At 47.5% G+C, this 12,725-nt stretch overlaps 2 protein-coding genes across 2 annotated transcripts; one reads left to right on the top strand and one right to left on the bottom strand.

Moving 5' to 3' along the window:
• Positions 1 to 6: 6 nt before the first annotated feature.
• On the top strand, positions 7 to 2,629 carry BU24DRAFT_421145 (uncharacterized protein). Its single transcript, XM_033527657.1, has 3 exons — positions 7 to 620; positions 676 to 1,210; positions 1,260 to 2,629. Exons 1-3 carry the CDS (start codon positions 199 to 201, stop codon positions 2,487 to 2,489), a joined length of 2,187 nt encoding a protein of 728 aa, XP_033386482.1. The 5' UTR covers positions 7 to 198; the 3' UTR covers positions 2,490 to 2,629.
• Positions 2,630 to 7,879: 5,250 nt separating this feature from the next.
• On the bottom strand, positions 7,880 to 9,405 carry BU24DRAFT_421144 (uncharacterized protein). The gene has a single exon (XM_033527656.1). It carries the CDS (start codon positions 9,331 to 9,333, stop codon positions 8,254 to 8,256), a length of 1,080 nt encoding a protein of 359 aa, XP_033386481.1. The 5' UTR covers positions 9,334 to 9,405; the 3' UTR covers positions 7,880 to 8,253.
• Positions 9,406 to 12,725: the final 3,320 nt, after the last annotated feature.

Genomic DNA, 12,725 nt, shown 5'->3' with positions numbered 1-12,725 from the left:
GCACGCCTTGATCTAAACTTGAACATACTCGGAGTTTTGAAAACCCCGGGCGGGGCCGACCTCCAGTCACGTGCGTCATCACAGTACCATTCGAACGGGCGATAGTGGTATCCGAAACCATCATACCTCCATGTCCAGCATTTGACCTATTGTCACTCCCAAGACTTTCTCGCGCCTGGGCAATCGTCGTCTGTCGGGATGGTGGACACCGAGCAAGTTCCCACCCATGTGGCCAATGCTCGTGTGGCGCCCATGAAGCCACAGCGCGTTCTGGCATGCATCCTATGCCAGCAACGCAAGGTCAAATGCGATAGAAAATTCCCATGCAGCAACTGTACCAGGGCGGGAACCCAGTGCGTTCCCGGGCATGCTGTCACAACTCGGCAGCGGCGTCGGCGATTTCCTGAACGAGACCTTCTTGATCGGATTCGGCGATACGAAGATTTGTTACGGAAGAACAATATACCATTTGAGCCTCTCCATGGGAATTCTACTGACATTGCGACGCCGGAGACAGCTGATACAAGCCAGCATCCGTCGCCTCTTGAAAACACAGGAAGTTCTGAATACAGTCCCAGAGATGAATCTGGAGACAATGGCCCACCCAAAGCGGGATTCATGTTAGAAATCCTATGACTACAATGTTTGGAAGAAACAGTGCTGATGGCCACTCAGAAATATCTGGAATGCATGGAGTCAATCGGGCTCTCCAGATGGGAGCGACGACAACGATGACGAAGATCACGACAGCGACTCCTCGCAAGTCAGAGTTCGCCATGCCACCGTTAAAAAAGCATTAGAGCATATGTTCGAGAAGGGTGACGACCATCTCCTTTTCGGCGCGCGTGCGTCTCTTAATGATCTCTCTGCTTTGCACCCCCCACAGGTCCAGATCTTCAGATTTTGGCAGATCTATCTGGATAACGTCAATCCGCTTCTAAAAGTTACGCATACTCCCACTCTACAGCCACGCATCATCAATGCGATCGGAAACTTGGGTAGTATAGAACCCGCTCTGGAAGCATTGATGTTCAGTATATATTGCGTTGCACTAATCAGTATAACCGAAGCCGAGTGCCGCACTTCTTTTGGGTCTGAACGAGGCCACCTTCTGGCCAATTATTCGTTCGGCTGCCAACAGGCACTGCTCAAAAGCGGTATATTACGTACCACTGAGCGTGAGTGCCTGACGGCTTTCTATATCTATCTGGTATTCTTTTCGTCTCTGAAATTGAGAAACTGCACGCTAAAAACATTAGATTTCTATCAAAGCAGAATCAGAGCCTCGTGCGCTTTCCACGATGCTTGGTGTTGCGGTTCGTCTTGCACAGCATATGAGGATGCACAGTGAATCCGCCAACGCAAAGTACCCTGCTCTTGAAGCAGAGATGCGCCGCCGACTGTGGTGGTCACTGGCAGCTTTTGATGCCCGTGTATCCGAGCAATCGGATTTCAAGGGCGGCATTATGTGTCCAGGCTGGGACTGCAGCATTCCGTCTAACGTGAATGACTTCGACCTACGGCCCGAGATGAAAGTGGCTCCCGCAAGCCAAGAGAAGATCACCGAAGCCACTTTTGCTGTCGTGCGTAGTGAACTTGCCGATTTCGTTCGCAACTGCTCTTATTACCTCGATTTCATCAATCCGCTTCTAAAGCCGGTCGCCCATGTATCCGCTAAGAGTGGTGATCTATCAACGCTTACAAAGTCAATCGAGGAGAAGTATCTCACGCACTGTGACGAGCGCAATCCGCTTCACTTCATGATCATCTGGGTTACAAGGAGCTACTTGGCCAAGCACACCCTCTTCGAGCAATACCAAAAGCAGTGGAGGTCAGACATGGTAGTGACTGAAGAGCAACGAGATGTTGCATTATGTCACGCTTTAGACATGTTTGTGGCCGATACGAACCTTATCAGCTCACCACTCGTCTCAGGCTATTACCAATATGTTGCTACACTATTTCCATTCCCAGCATACCTACATGTCGTCCAAGACTTGAGACGGCGAGCTCACGGAAAACATGCCCAGCGTGCCTGGGACACCATGAGTAAAAACTACGAGGTCCGTTGCATGACCGGATGGTGGGACCCGGTCGACAATCCCATGACCAAGATAGTGCACAAGGCCGTCGTCCAAGCCTGGTCTGCCTATGAGAAACTGGCCCAGGAATCGGGTAGAGAGGTGTCGCCACCATTTTTTGTCACCTCGATGCAAACCAAGTCGATGCAGATGAACCCTGCTCTTCAAACCAGGGAAGCACCGCAAGATGCAAATTTCTTACCTTTTCAGAGCGCTGATGTCCCCACTGATATGGATCTGGACCTTGGAGGTAATAACGCACAATTCAATTTCGACTTCTTAGATCCGATGCAACAACCAATTGGGGGGTTTCAGTCTACAACTAACTCCTCTGCGGTGGACCTTGATTTGAAACAGTTGGACTTTACAGGTCTGGGCTGGAATTCAGTGCGCGCTCCTAGATGGTAGATCCGGTCACACGTGTCAGGTTCCCTACGGGAAGCAAATACAGACATAATTGAAAGATGACGATCATGTACATATAGATACCTCGAATCTCTTCTTAGCAACGTCGAGTAAATAAAACACTCCAATCAATTGTTTCGAAGTAAAAAGTCTATGCTGTTTCTAAATAAATGGACTCTATTGGTCCGCATTGAGAACCGAGCAAATGATCCAAAAAGAAATATTCACATCGCCATCCGTGGACATTCGTATGTTACCGCGGGTTGCTCTAACCTTTTGACAGTCTGTCGAATTCGTTCAGTGTCGTGTCGCCAAACATGCAGTAGACCTGTTGTTTTCAAAGATACATAGAGTCCACACATATAAATGTCTCTGGGGATAGTTAGCTTTTCTAGCTCATTTCGCCTCTACATAAGACGAATTTCAGTGCAATTACTCACTGTGATATGAGCTTGATGGCTCATTTTGGGGGCGACCCACGCCGTGTCGCCGGCGTTGTTGAGAAAGCTGGCATTGATGCTGCCCAGGGCGAATTTGGACTGATGAATGTGATTGTCTGAAATTGCAGATTTGCTCCAACGTTTTGTGACTGCTGTGACTGGGAGGTTTGTGACTGTGGCGAGCTTGCGGCTTGAGAACCGGATTGAGAGCCTCCTTGCGCTGGTGATGATGAACTCATATTGTAAGGGAATGATCGATGTGTAGATGATGGTGATTGTGAGGATTATGATGGTGATGGTGGTGATCGAACGTTTTCAACAACAGCTTGTTGACCGTCTAATATATCAACCAGTGCACATACATTTACATATCCATAGCTGGTCATAGCTGTGTTCCTCAACTCATTGTTGTTTATATTCGCGGCAGGTAACGCCAGATAAACTCCGAAGGCCCCTTGATCTGGACGCCTTTATTCGAGTCAAAAGATATGACTTTCGCCTGCGCCAGATTGATTCGAGACAGACTAGATCGTTTCGTGTTGCACAGTGGAATCTTTCCGATCCCATCCTGAGGAGGAGGTTTTTCGGGAAATAGGGCTGCATACATTGTTGGGGCTTGTGCGTAAACCACCATGAGGCTTGGTCCACAGTTTAGTTCTTCGACAAGACTCATGATCCGATGTTGGAATACGTATCCGAGTACACTTAGTTTCTCTTCATTTGTTAACCTGAGCTGTTATTGGCTGGAGCATCGAGTCATGCAAGTTGGGTGATCCTCAGGCCGCCAGCATAGCCCTCGATCTGCCACAAACCTGACTCCAGTATGAATACTCATCAATTCCTGAAGGCAACTCGGCATGTGGGGTCTCTGGATGTCTATTGAAACCAGTTTTCGATATACAACTTATCCATGTTAGATCTGTCTTGCGCCTTTCAATTGAACGACATCTCACCTGAGTTTGTACGGACTTGATTCTGTGATGTAATCACACGCGAACGACCGTGAACATTTAACTTGGAGAACACAACAGTCTCAACACAACATTATCCGTTTGTTCCCATAGCTAAGTTGTTTTTCAAAGCAAAATCTCCTAGATCGCTTGGGTAGAGGGCAAAGTAACTCGCTTAGCCGAAATGGTGGCCCAAATGTTGCGTAGTGTCGACCCCAACTTCGAGGTGCGACAGATATGTCGAGTCTACGATACCTCGGCTGATCTTCAACAACGCCTAACTATACTTAGCTTTGTTAAAGTCCGACACTTGGGTGAGTGTACTACGTCTTCCATTGGGGCCGTGGACCCGGCGATTTTGGGGTTTAGGGCCAAGATAGAGAGCGGCCTCTCTTCAGTCAGTCCGGGTCTGTCAGTTGGTCTGTAAGCGAACTCTCGGATTTAATTTTAGAAGAGATAAACTGAATTGAAAAGTTGATGGCTATGAACGATTCTGACGATATGTCTGTATGATACGTATGGTAAGCCTTCCGTAGGTCACTGTGATACGGAGAAAGTGAAACGACATACTCATGATTCATTGCTGTACTTGAGCATCATGTCTTGCGCAATTGTTTTATCGCCTTCAAGATCTATTTTTGACGTCCAACAGACAGTTGTTGGGGCTGCGCAACGTTGCAAATCATTTGAAAATCTTCTAACGAACATTCTTAAGAAGCCCACCGATTGCCGGTAGGGTACACAAACTCCACGTCTTCAGAGATAATGCCTTACCCAGCGTGGAGTGGTGATACAATTTTTGCCGAACGGTCTTGCAGTGGTTCCTCGCGTGCCCCATGTTCGGAAAGCTTAATGATCCAGATTTCCATTTTTAGTCGCGAATGTGCTATATGCGATGGCCCCCACAAGATCGGACAATCACAACACATTTTCGCTTCAACGCGCAACGTCTTCGATTAACCGGGAATGCATCACTTGTCATACCCAAGACGTTACTTGGCCTCTGCGGGCCGGCCAATTGGCCAACAATTCACTCGGTTGAGGCTGGGTTTGTGTGAGTATGAGCATAGTCAGCCAATGATAAAATGTGCTCATAGATATTCACAGATCTTTTCTTCTCGATTTTAAAGTTTAACCCCTTCTATGCTTGTGATAGATCCTACTTAGCCTTGCTCGTTAGTTTCAATGATATCACATACCTATTGCACTCTGCTGCGCGGATTGTTATTAGTGCACCGGCTTGGGCTATTGATAGAACTGCATCAGAGCTGGTTACGTCGACACAGCGTGGAGTAACGTAAGTCGCTACAAGTCACATCACAAGCAGCATCATTCATTTTCCAATCTAAGATTCAAGAAACATCTTTTCTGTTTATAAGCCAACCTGGCGCCATGACATCACCGTTCTGTTGCAAGATGGGTCCCGAAAAGTCCATGTTTGTTCCAGATTTTGCTGAACAGGATGCGCATTGCTCACACAGCGATCGGGAAATCATACCCGAACATCCGGGGCTTTCTGTGGCGAAGCAACACAACAAATCTAGGATTTTGATTTTATCCTAAAGACATGATTAGGCACTCTGGTGCATTTACATTTCTGGGGTGTTGATGGGGGGTGCTTCGCTTGAAGCTTCAGCCACCTGTTCAACATTGTGAGAGATAAAGCTCGCACCCCTGCCAGACTGGTAGACGAATTGCCCGGGCAAACGCTACATCTCTTTAGCGAATGAACCTTTTGGGGCGTCCCCCTGGAATGTTGCAGAATCGATGAGCTTAGTAGCATTATCTCAATAGGAAGTTGCATCGATTGACATCTCGATATAGCAAGCCTAGGTCGCGAGATCACCCAGGAAGCCTCTTGCACAGGCTTCGATTCTTGTATGTTGCACTCGACATGTTTCAAGTTTCTGGAGTAGTAGGCAGATTACTCGACCTCCCTCGTAGATGTAGCCAATGAACTGTGGAGCGAGTTGCGAGTTACGTTGCTACAGTCGATAGGCTCTTGTGCCTTGTTTAGTTCATTCGAACTATGCTATCTTCTCGATGACTAACGATTGCAGCGGAAGTAATAGTGGAACATTTATGCCTGGGTAACAGGCGGTAGCAGTACATGTGGAGATTGACTATCGTTGACAACACTTCATGTTAATAGCATTATTGTCTAAATTATGTTATACATTATGTTATACATTTTGAACACTCGGCAAATTTTGATTTGGGAATATCGTCTTTGATTCCCTGGACTCAGTGTCGCGAGATGTTATATCTGCGGGACATATGAGGTCAGGTAGGGGAAGTATGTCTCTGCCAAACATTGCCGCTATGATTTTGATGTGTTTCACCTTCGTCGTCATCTGCCATCCATAATATGGAAGAGTAGAACCCTGTTTTGTGACCAGGCAGAATTGTGCGCTGTGAGCACGTACTTGGGACTTTTCTCGAGTGACATTACTACCTAAGGTGCAATTAAGAGTTCTTTCAAAGTGTATCGATATAGAGCGGGTTAGCTATCATTCTCAATCGAGACCTTGCTGTTGGTGGGCAGGCGCTTAAATGGCTGTGGCTATGTACTTGTTTCTGATGAGGAGACCTCGAACGTACGTAGAGGTTGCCTACCTGCCAAACATGATTGAATGCATACTGTTGTATCGGTGCACTTATACACATGCATATAGTTCCTTGATGTAGATGTAAGATACTGTTTCGTCACGAGCGCGCTCAAGTTTCGATTTGGCATTGGGAAAAGTCATAGGGGAATCATTTGGTGCACAAGATCACTGTGCTTCCGAGCCCTGTTCCTTAGCATGTAACCACGAAACAGTTGCATGCATGCGCCAATATTTCACGAGGATTTAGGGGTAACAAAGCTGCCTGTGATGACATTGATATAGAGGACCATGCGTTCGTACATATGTAAGAGAGCAGATTCATCTCAAAGTTCTTTCGAGAGATGAATTTTTATTACGCAAACTAGACCTATCATCTTTCCGATTCCTTCAATACATCACACTATCCCTTCCTTCCTGAAGCAATCCGACGTAGAGAAACCTTCCACTGCGTCTACACAATTAGCATCATTGCGGAGACATTATTCGTACATTTGATCCAGATAAGTTTCACGTGGTTCACCACCCACATGAAAGTTAAGTTATTAACGTAGAAATAGTCAATCGAGATTGCGTACTTCATACTACACTCAGTATACGTGTGGGTGCAGGAAGGAAAGAGAATTTATCCAATTGGAGGTTAAGCAAGGCATAAATGTAAAGTGTGCAAGAGTGCTCAAGAGAATTGGCAGAGAGGCAACCACCTGCTGTTCTAAACATCTATTAAATCCAGATTAAGCTGTGGAGTCCACCACTCAAGAGGATGTTGCAGAAGAAAAGATGGCATGAATATGTAATACGCACGTACGTCTTCGTATAGGTCTGTCGCAAGACAACTTCAAGGGTGTCTGATCTCTCCCTATTACTTACTGCAATATGTTTTGAGATGCTTCGCAAAGTTGATGGAAGCTGCACTTCATCATACAAACGTGCTTTCCTACAGTAGATGCAAACGCCTCATCTTGGGCATTTTAGAAACTCCCTATCACCGGTATCCTCCACTATGATAATATCACTTTACTTCCAAGATTATTCTAAAATCAAGTTGCCAAACAGTGTGGGAAGAATAAAGTTTCCAGCGGATTGTTAGCTATCGACATTTTGGCCGCTATTTGGCAACCCTTTGGAAAACCGAACAAGCTGTCTGCTCTTAGATTCTCGAAACAGTGTCAATCTCTACGAACTGAACTTGACTAACCTTTGCATTATATAAGCACTCGTACGACAATTCCAACGGTAGAGTTGGAGAATAGGAAAGTGACAAAAACAGTATAGGTAGCTATTCGTTCTAGACCTCTTATTTGGTTTGTGGGACTCTGTCATTGGCATGAATGCTTATTGAATTTGTGCACATGTAATTTGTGTCTAATGAAGTCAAGTAGGTTTTCTGTAAACTTGGCTGATCAACTGACAGCGACCTGAAGTTCCTTTGAGAGGACTAGTCTTTGAACAGAGCTTCAGATGCCTCATGGCATGTCTGCCATGTATTTCTAAGCGCCTGTCCAACTCTATTCGCAGAACGTGTAGTAATTGTCTAGTAACCAGATGTAGTTATACACACAAAATAAAACTCGCGGATATGTAATGGTCTATGGTACTGTCGCCTATAGATGCATATCTGAGGGAGTTTAGTTGGTGATTGATTGATATTGAATAGCTTCCATGCAGGAGTTTATGGTGATGCATTGTAGCAAAGATATCCCTAGAGATGATGCGCTGCGTACCCGTGGTAACCCTTGACAGGGGAATGGTCCATATTCTGTCAAAAGACTTATTTCCTGCGGGTGAAGAAGCCGCCTCGGATGCAAATATAGGGCCAGTTCGGAGGTTCACATGAGCCACGATTACTCTCAAGCCATAGAAGTTGGGCCTGTTCACACCACACAAAATGCTTCAAGAATCCGTTAACTGAATATACCAAGTCGCGCATATGAAAGGCCCAGTTTCCTGTATGAATCAAGATACCCTTTTCAATGGCGGCTTGACAGCCAATGCAACAGATCCCGTTCTCAACCCGACCAGGAAGGCTATAGCTGGGCAATGCACAGCAGACCATGAAAGCAAGAATGGGTTGCATCTGGAGATATCTCATCATCATATTGGTGGGCTCTTCTCCGCCATTTTGCTTGCGATAAGCTTCACGGGCAGACTGTATCGAAAGGACTTTTGGTCTACCCACGCGCCGGCGCTCTTCCATGCCATAAATTCCGGGCAGAAGCTTGAGTTGTGTAATTTGAGATAATGCATGTCTCGAAAGTTTAAGATATCTTATAGCCTTTGCTGCAGTTGCTACACGCAGTTCTGGGGCGTGTTTGCGCACGCAAAATGAGCAACACCGGATGCACGTAGGAAGGTGTATGAGATCACCGTACTCGTGTCCACAGATGGAGCATTTCTGTGATGAAAGGAGCTGGTAAAATGCCGATAAGGTCGGGCATGGATCTAATTCTGTTCGCAGCATCGCACAAAAAGCATCTCGGGCATGTGTCGTCACAACGCGATACTCGTAAAGCGCGTAGAGGATGTGCCGTGCACGTGTATTTACCTGGCGGAATCGGAATATTGATGACATGTCTGAATGTAGACATATTTCATGTATGAGCTCGAGGGGAAGTTTATCGAGGTCTCCTAGGGTAGTAGCCGGATTGTGGTTGGGCGATGAATTCGTTATGTCGATGTCAACATGAGTCCGATCTGGGAAACAAATGACTGCGAGATCATAGTCTTCTCTGTGGTATGCACTTGCCCGGACGATGGCACTGGAGTCCTCAGGCGAAATTGTATATGGCTCCTCGGAATGATATCCTGGAATTGGACGACCTTGCTTTGTAGGAGGCGTTGGAGTAGTCATAGATCACACGCTGAATTAGTGCAAGGGAATGATAGGGCTTTGGCTTTGCTTATCTGGAAATCGGACTTTGAGGTGTTGGGATGTGTGCTGTGAATACGTCACGTCGCGAAACTGGCAAGACGATGTCACATGACGTGTCAGCAAACTCCAACTGTTGACTCTCAATCAATCATTACTTGATTATACATGCCATCTGTTGAAACCAAGCAATCGACACAGTATATCGCATTACCTTTCTACTTTTTTGTCGGATGAATTCTCCTCCACAGCTAATTGCGACAACTGCACGTCACTACAGCCTCTCAATATCTTATATAGGGAAGCGACATTGGAAAATCTGCGGCAGAATGTGGCCATCCCTTAAGATAATCCATACTTTGGTACCTTACTATTCATCTTCGCCTCCCTCCCCCGAGAAAAGTAAGGCTCACTGAAACAACAACCCGTCAACGAGACCACGAGTGGCATCCCTTGATAGCAAGGAAACTTGCTTCAAACCACTCGAAACTCCCGAAAACGTATTTTGTGGACTGATTTACGTAGCAGTGCATTGCAGCGCATATGTGAGGTACCCGAATGTACAGCGTGGCACAGCGTATCGATAGCGCACATGTCGTGGACTCGTGGTATCGAAGGGATGGAATTGTGTAGCGTGCGTGGTAGTAACCAACCAAACGTCCGACACCCTTTCCATACTGACTATAATCTAAAATGCTTCTACGTCGTTGTCTAGGATGATACTCCGTACAATTCATTTGGTGGAAAGTCGGATCACCTATCAATGGAATTCTATACTTTGTATTCCGTACTGCGTACACACGCGAGCTGGGTTGGGTGGGCATGTCAGCCCCCTTTGCCAACGTTGCACAAAGGAGCACCGTTAGGCAACGGGATCGCGTGCGCTGGCGTTCAGCTCAGATCCGATCAGAAGTCAGAGGCAAAAGTCGCTAACGGCAAGAAAGGGCCGACCGATTTAACAAATCGTGCAATCTCATTTTCTAATGTCATGGTTGAAGGAAACTTCGGAGATTTAAAAGTGACGTGGGGAGATGAGCATCTCGTTCCTGCGAAGCGAGTGTCGAGAGACCTTTGCGTTTTCGCCTAAGCTCCGAGCCGTCGTGGCTGGGTTGCGGGCCGTCTATCTCGTTATCGTGCCCCTCGTTGCCACATAGAAGCGTCGGGTAAGAAGATGCAAGAGGTCCTTTCGTGATGACGGGGGCACAGTGAAGATCGAGGGATCTTTTAAGAAGCTTTATTACCAACAACCTGGATGAAAGCATACAAATCGAACTAACAAAGTTTGCGTAGCAGTAGAGCCTCATCCCATAGACCCAGTACCCAGATCCCGCGTGATAAATTATGTGGCTCAGGGAAAAATTTCCCAGGGAAATTGAAAGGCCAGATGAAATTTCCCCACCCTGGTAGGTTTACCTCCCAGCCTCCAGGAGAGGATTCAGGAACGAAGAAAATTCCACACCCCCTTGTAGCAGCAGCGCTTCCTACTGTTCTCCCGGCCGACCAATCCACCTCGGCGATCCTACGATGAGGATGAGAGAACAGGACCCATGACTCTTGCGCGGGTAAAAATTACATATGGGCGAATGGCGGACAAGGATTGGCGTTGGTGTTGACATTGGCACGTTGGGCAGGTGATCTCATCGTCATCTTTGTAATTACACCGACCAATAATTGCGACTGCTCTGTTGTTGAAGTCTGTAACTGAGGCTGACCTGTGGTGACAGAAAAGGGAAAGGATCGTCAGGCACAGCGACTACCTATAATCAGCGCTGTATCGCCCAGCCGGATAAATATCTTGCACAGGGTGAAAGAGTTCGAAAAGAGAAACACCGTGGGCGAAAGGAGTGGTATAGACACCCTGGTGAGTATCACATCGGGAAACTGTGTAGCGATATAGATTGCCGCAGTGCATATGATCATACACTTTCGGCTGGAGGTTATATAGAGTGGAAGTGAACACGAGCATTGGAAGTTACTATTGTTAGTATAAGCACCAGCATGTTTTAGCATAGCACAAGACTAGCTCGAGACGAAATTGTAAAATGATGAAGTGTTTTTTTTGGCACTATGGAATGATGCTGATGATTGAACTCCGCCGCCATGCCTGATGGTGTTGCTTCCAAAACCCAAACGACACGAACCAGCAGACCCCAAAAACAAAGAAAATCAAAAGGAGCTGACTGCAGCTACAGAAGGATAAATGGTCCATAAATCGAAGAAGTATAATCATGACACATGGGCATGAAGCCCGAGTAGAATCTAACGCTTGCATGGAGAGAAAAGACGGAATGTATTTGTCAGGTAGGGTACAAACAGCTACAAGCCGGTCCACGTCCTGCCTCCCTGACAACAATCCGCCCTTCCCTCGTGAACAAACACCAACTCCCTCTGTTCCTGGCCTGAGGAAGACAGAAAACAGCGTGGACCCGGCTGAGAAGGAGGTCAAAAAGTGACCTTAAACAAGAAGTTCCTGCATGGAGCGAACCTATTCAAGCACGCTCACACAAGGTTTGTACAAAGAATAACCTGCCCTCGAATCAACTACTCAAGCGATAAGCTTAGAAGAAGAAGAATCGCTTGCGGTAGCTGCCGTAGCTACCGCTGGGAGCGGGGGTAGCAACGGGGTAACCGGAGGGAGACTGGGTCTCCTCAACGGGCAGAGCAGTGCTGGAGGGAACCTCAGAGCCAACCTCAGAGGGGAAGAGGAAGGTGGTCTCAGGCTCTGAAGGAATGCTAGTCACACCGGGGACGGTGGGGTAAGGCTTGGTGACGGTCAAGAAGCCAGACGAGCCACTGTGGCTAGGAGCGGGGTGGGTGCCATTTCCGATTGGGTAAGGGGCGGAAGGAGTGGCAGAGGGGAATCCAGACGAGACGATAGGAGTCGACTCCTCAGGAGAAGCAGTCGTGGCTGGGGTCTCGCTAGGGGTCTCACCAGCAGTGACATAGACGGTCTCCTGGGCAGTGACGGTGACGGTAACAGGGGGGAGGCACTCGCCCTCACCAGCACCAGTTGGGACACCGGAGCCCTCAGCCTCGACGACAGTGTTGGTCGGGGTTCCGTAACCACCGCCGTTGTTGTTGCCGCTCTCAGAGGGAGTGGGGTAAACGGTGACGTACTTGGTGGTGGTAGAAGTAGTCTTAATGGTGGTGGTGCTTGTGGGGGTCTCCTGCTCAGGCTTGCCAGTGGTCTGGGGAACCTCCTCAGCAACGGCAGTCTTGGTGATGTAGATGGTCGAGTAGATAGTCTCAGTGGAAGTGCTGGTGATCTCGGTGGTGACGGGGTGCTTGTTGCCACCAGTTCCGACAGTGTAGACGAGAGTCTCGGTGATGACGTGGGGAACCTCGCTGACCGGGGTAGTGACAGCCTCGACAGT

The sequence above is a fragment of the Aaosphaeria arxii genome (genome assembly GCF_010015735.1).
Source record: "Aaosphaeria arxii CBS 175.79 unplaced genomic scaffold BU24scaffold_3, whole genome shotgun sequence".
NCBI lineage: Eukaryota > Fungi > Ascomycota > Dothideomycetes > Pleosporales > Aaosphaeria > Aaosphaeria arxii.
This window is presented reverse-complemented; position numbering and strand designations above follow the sequence as displayed.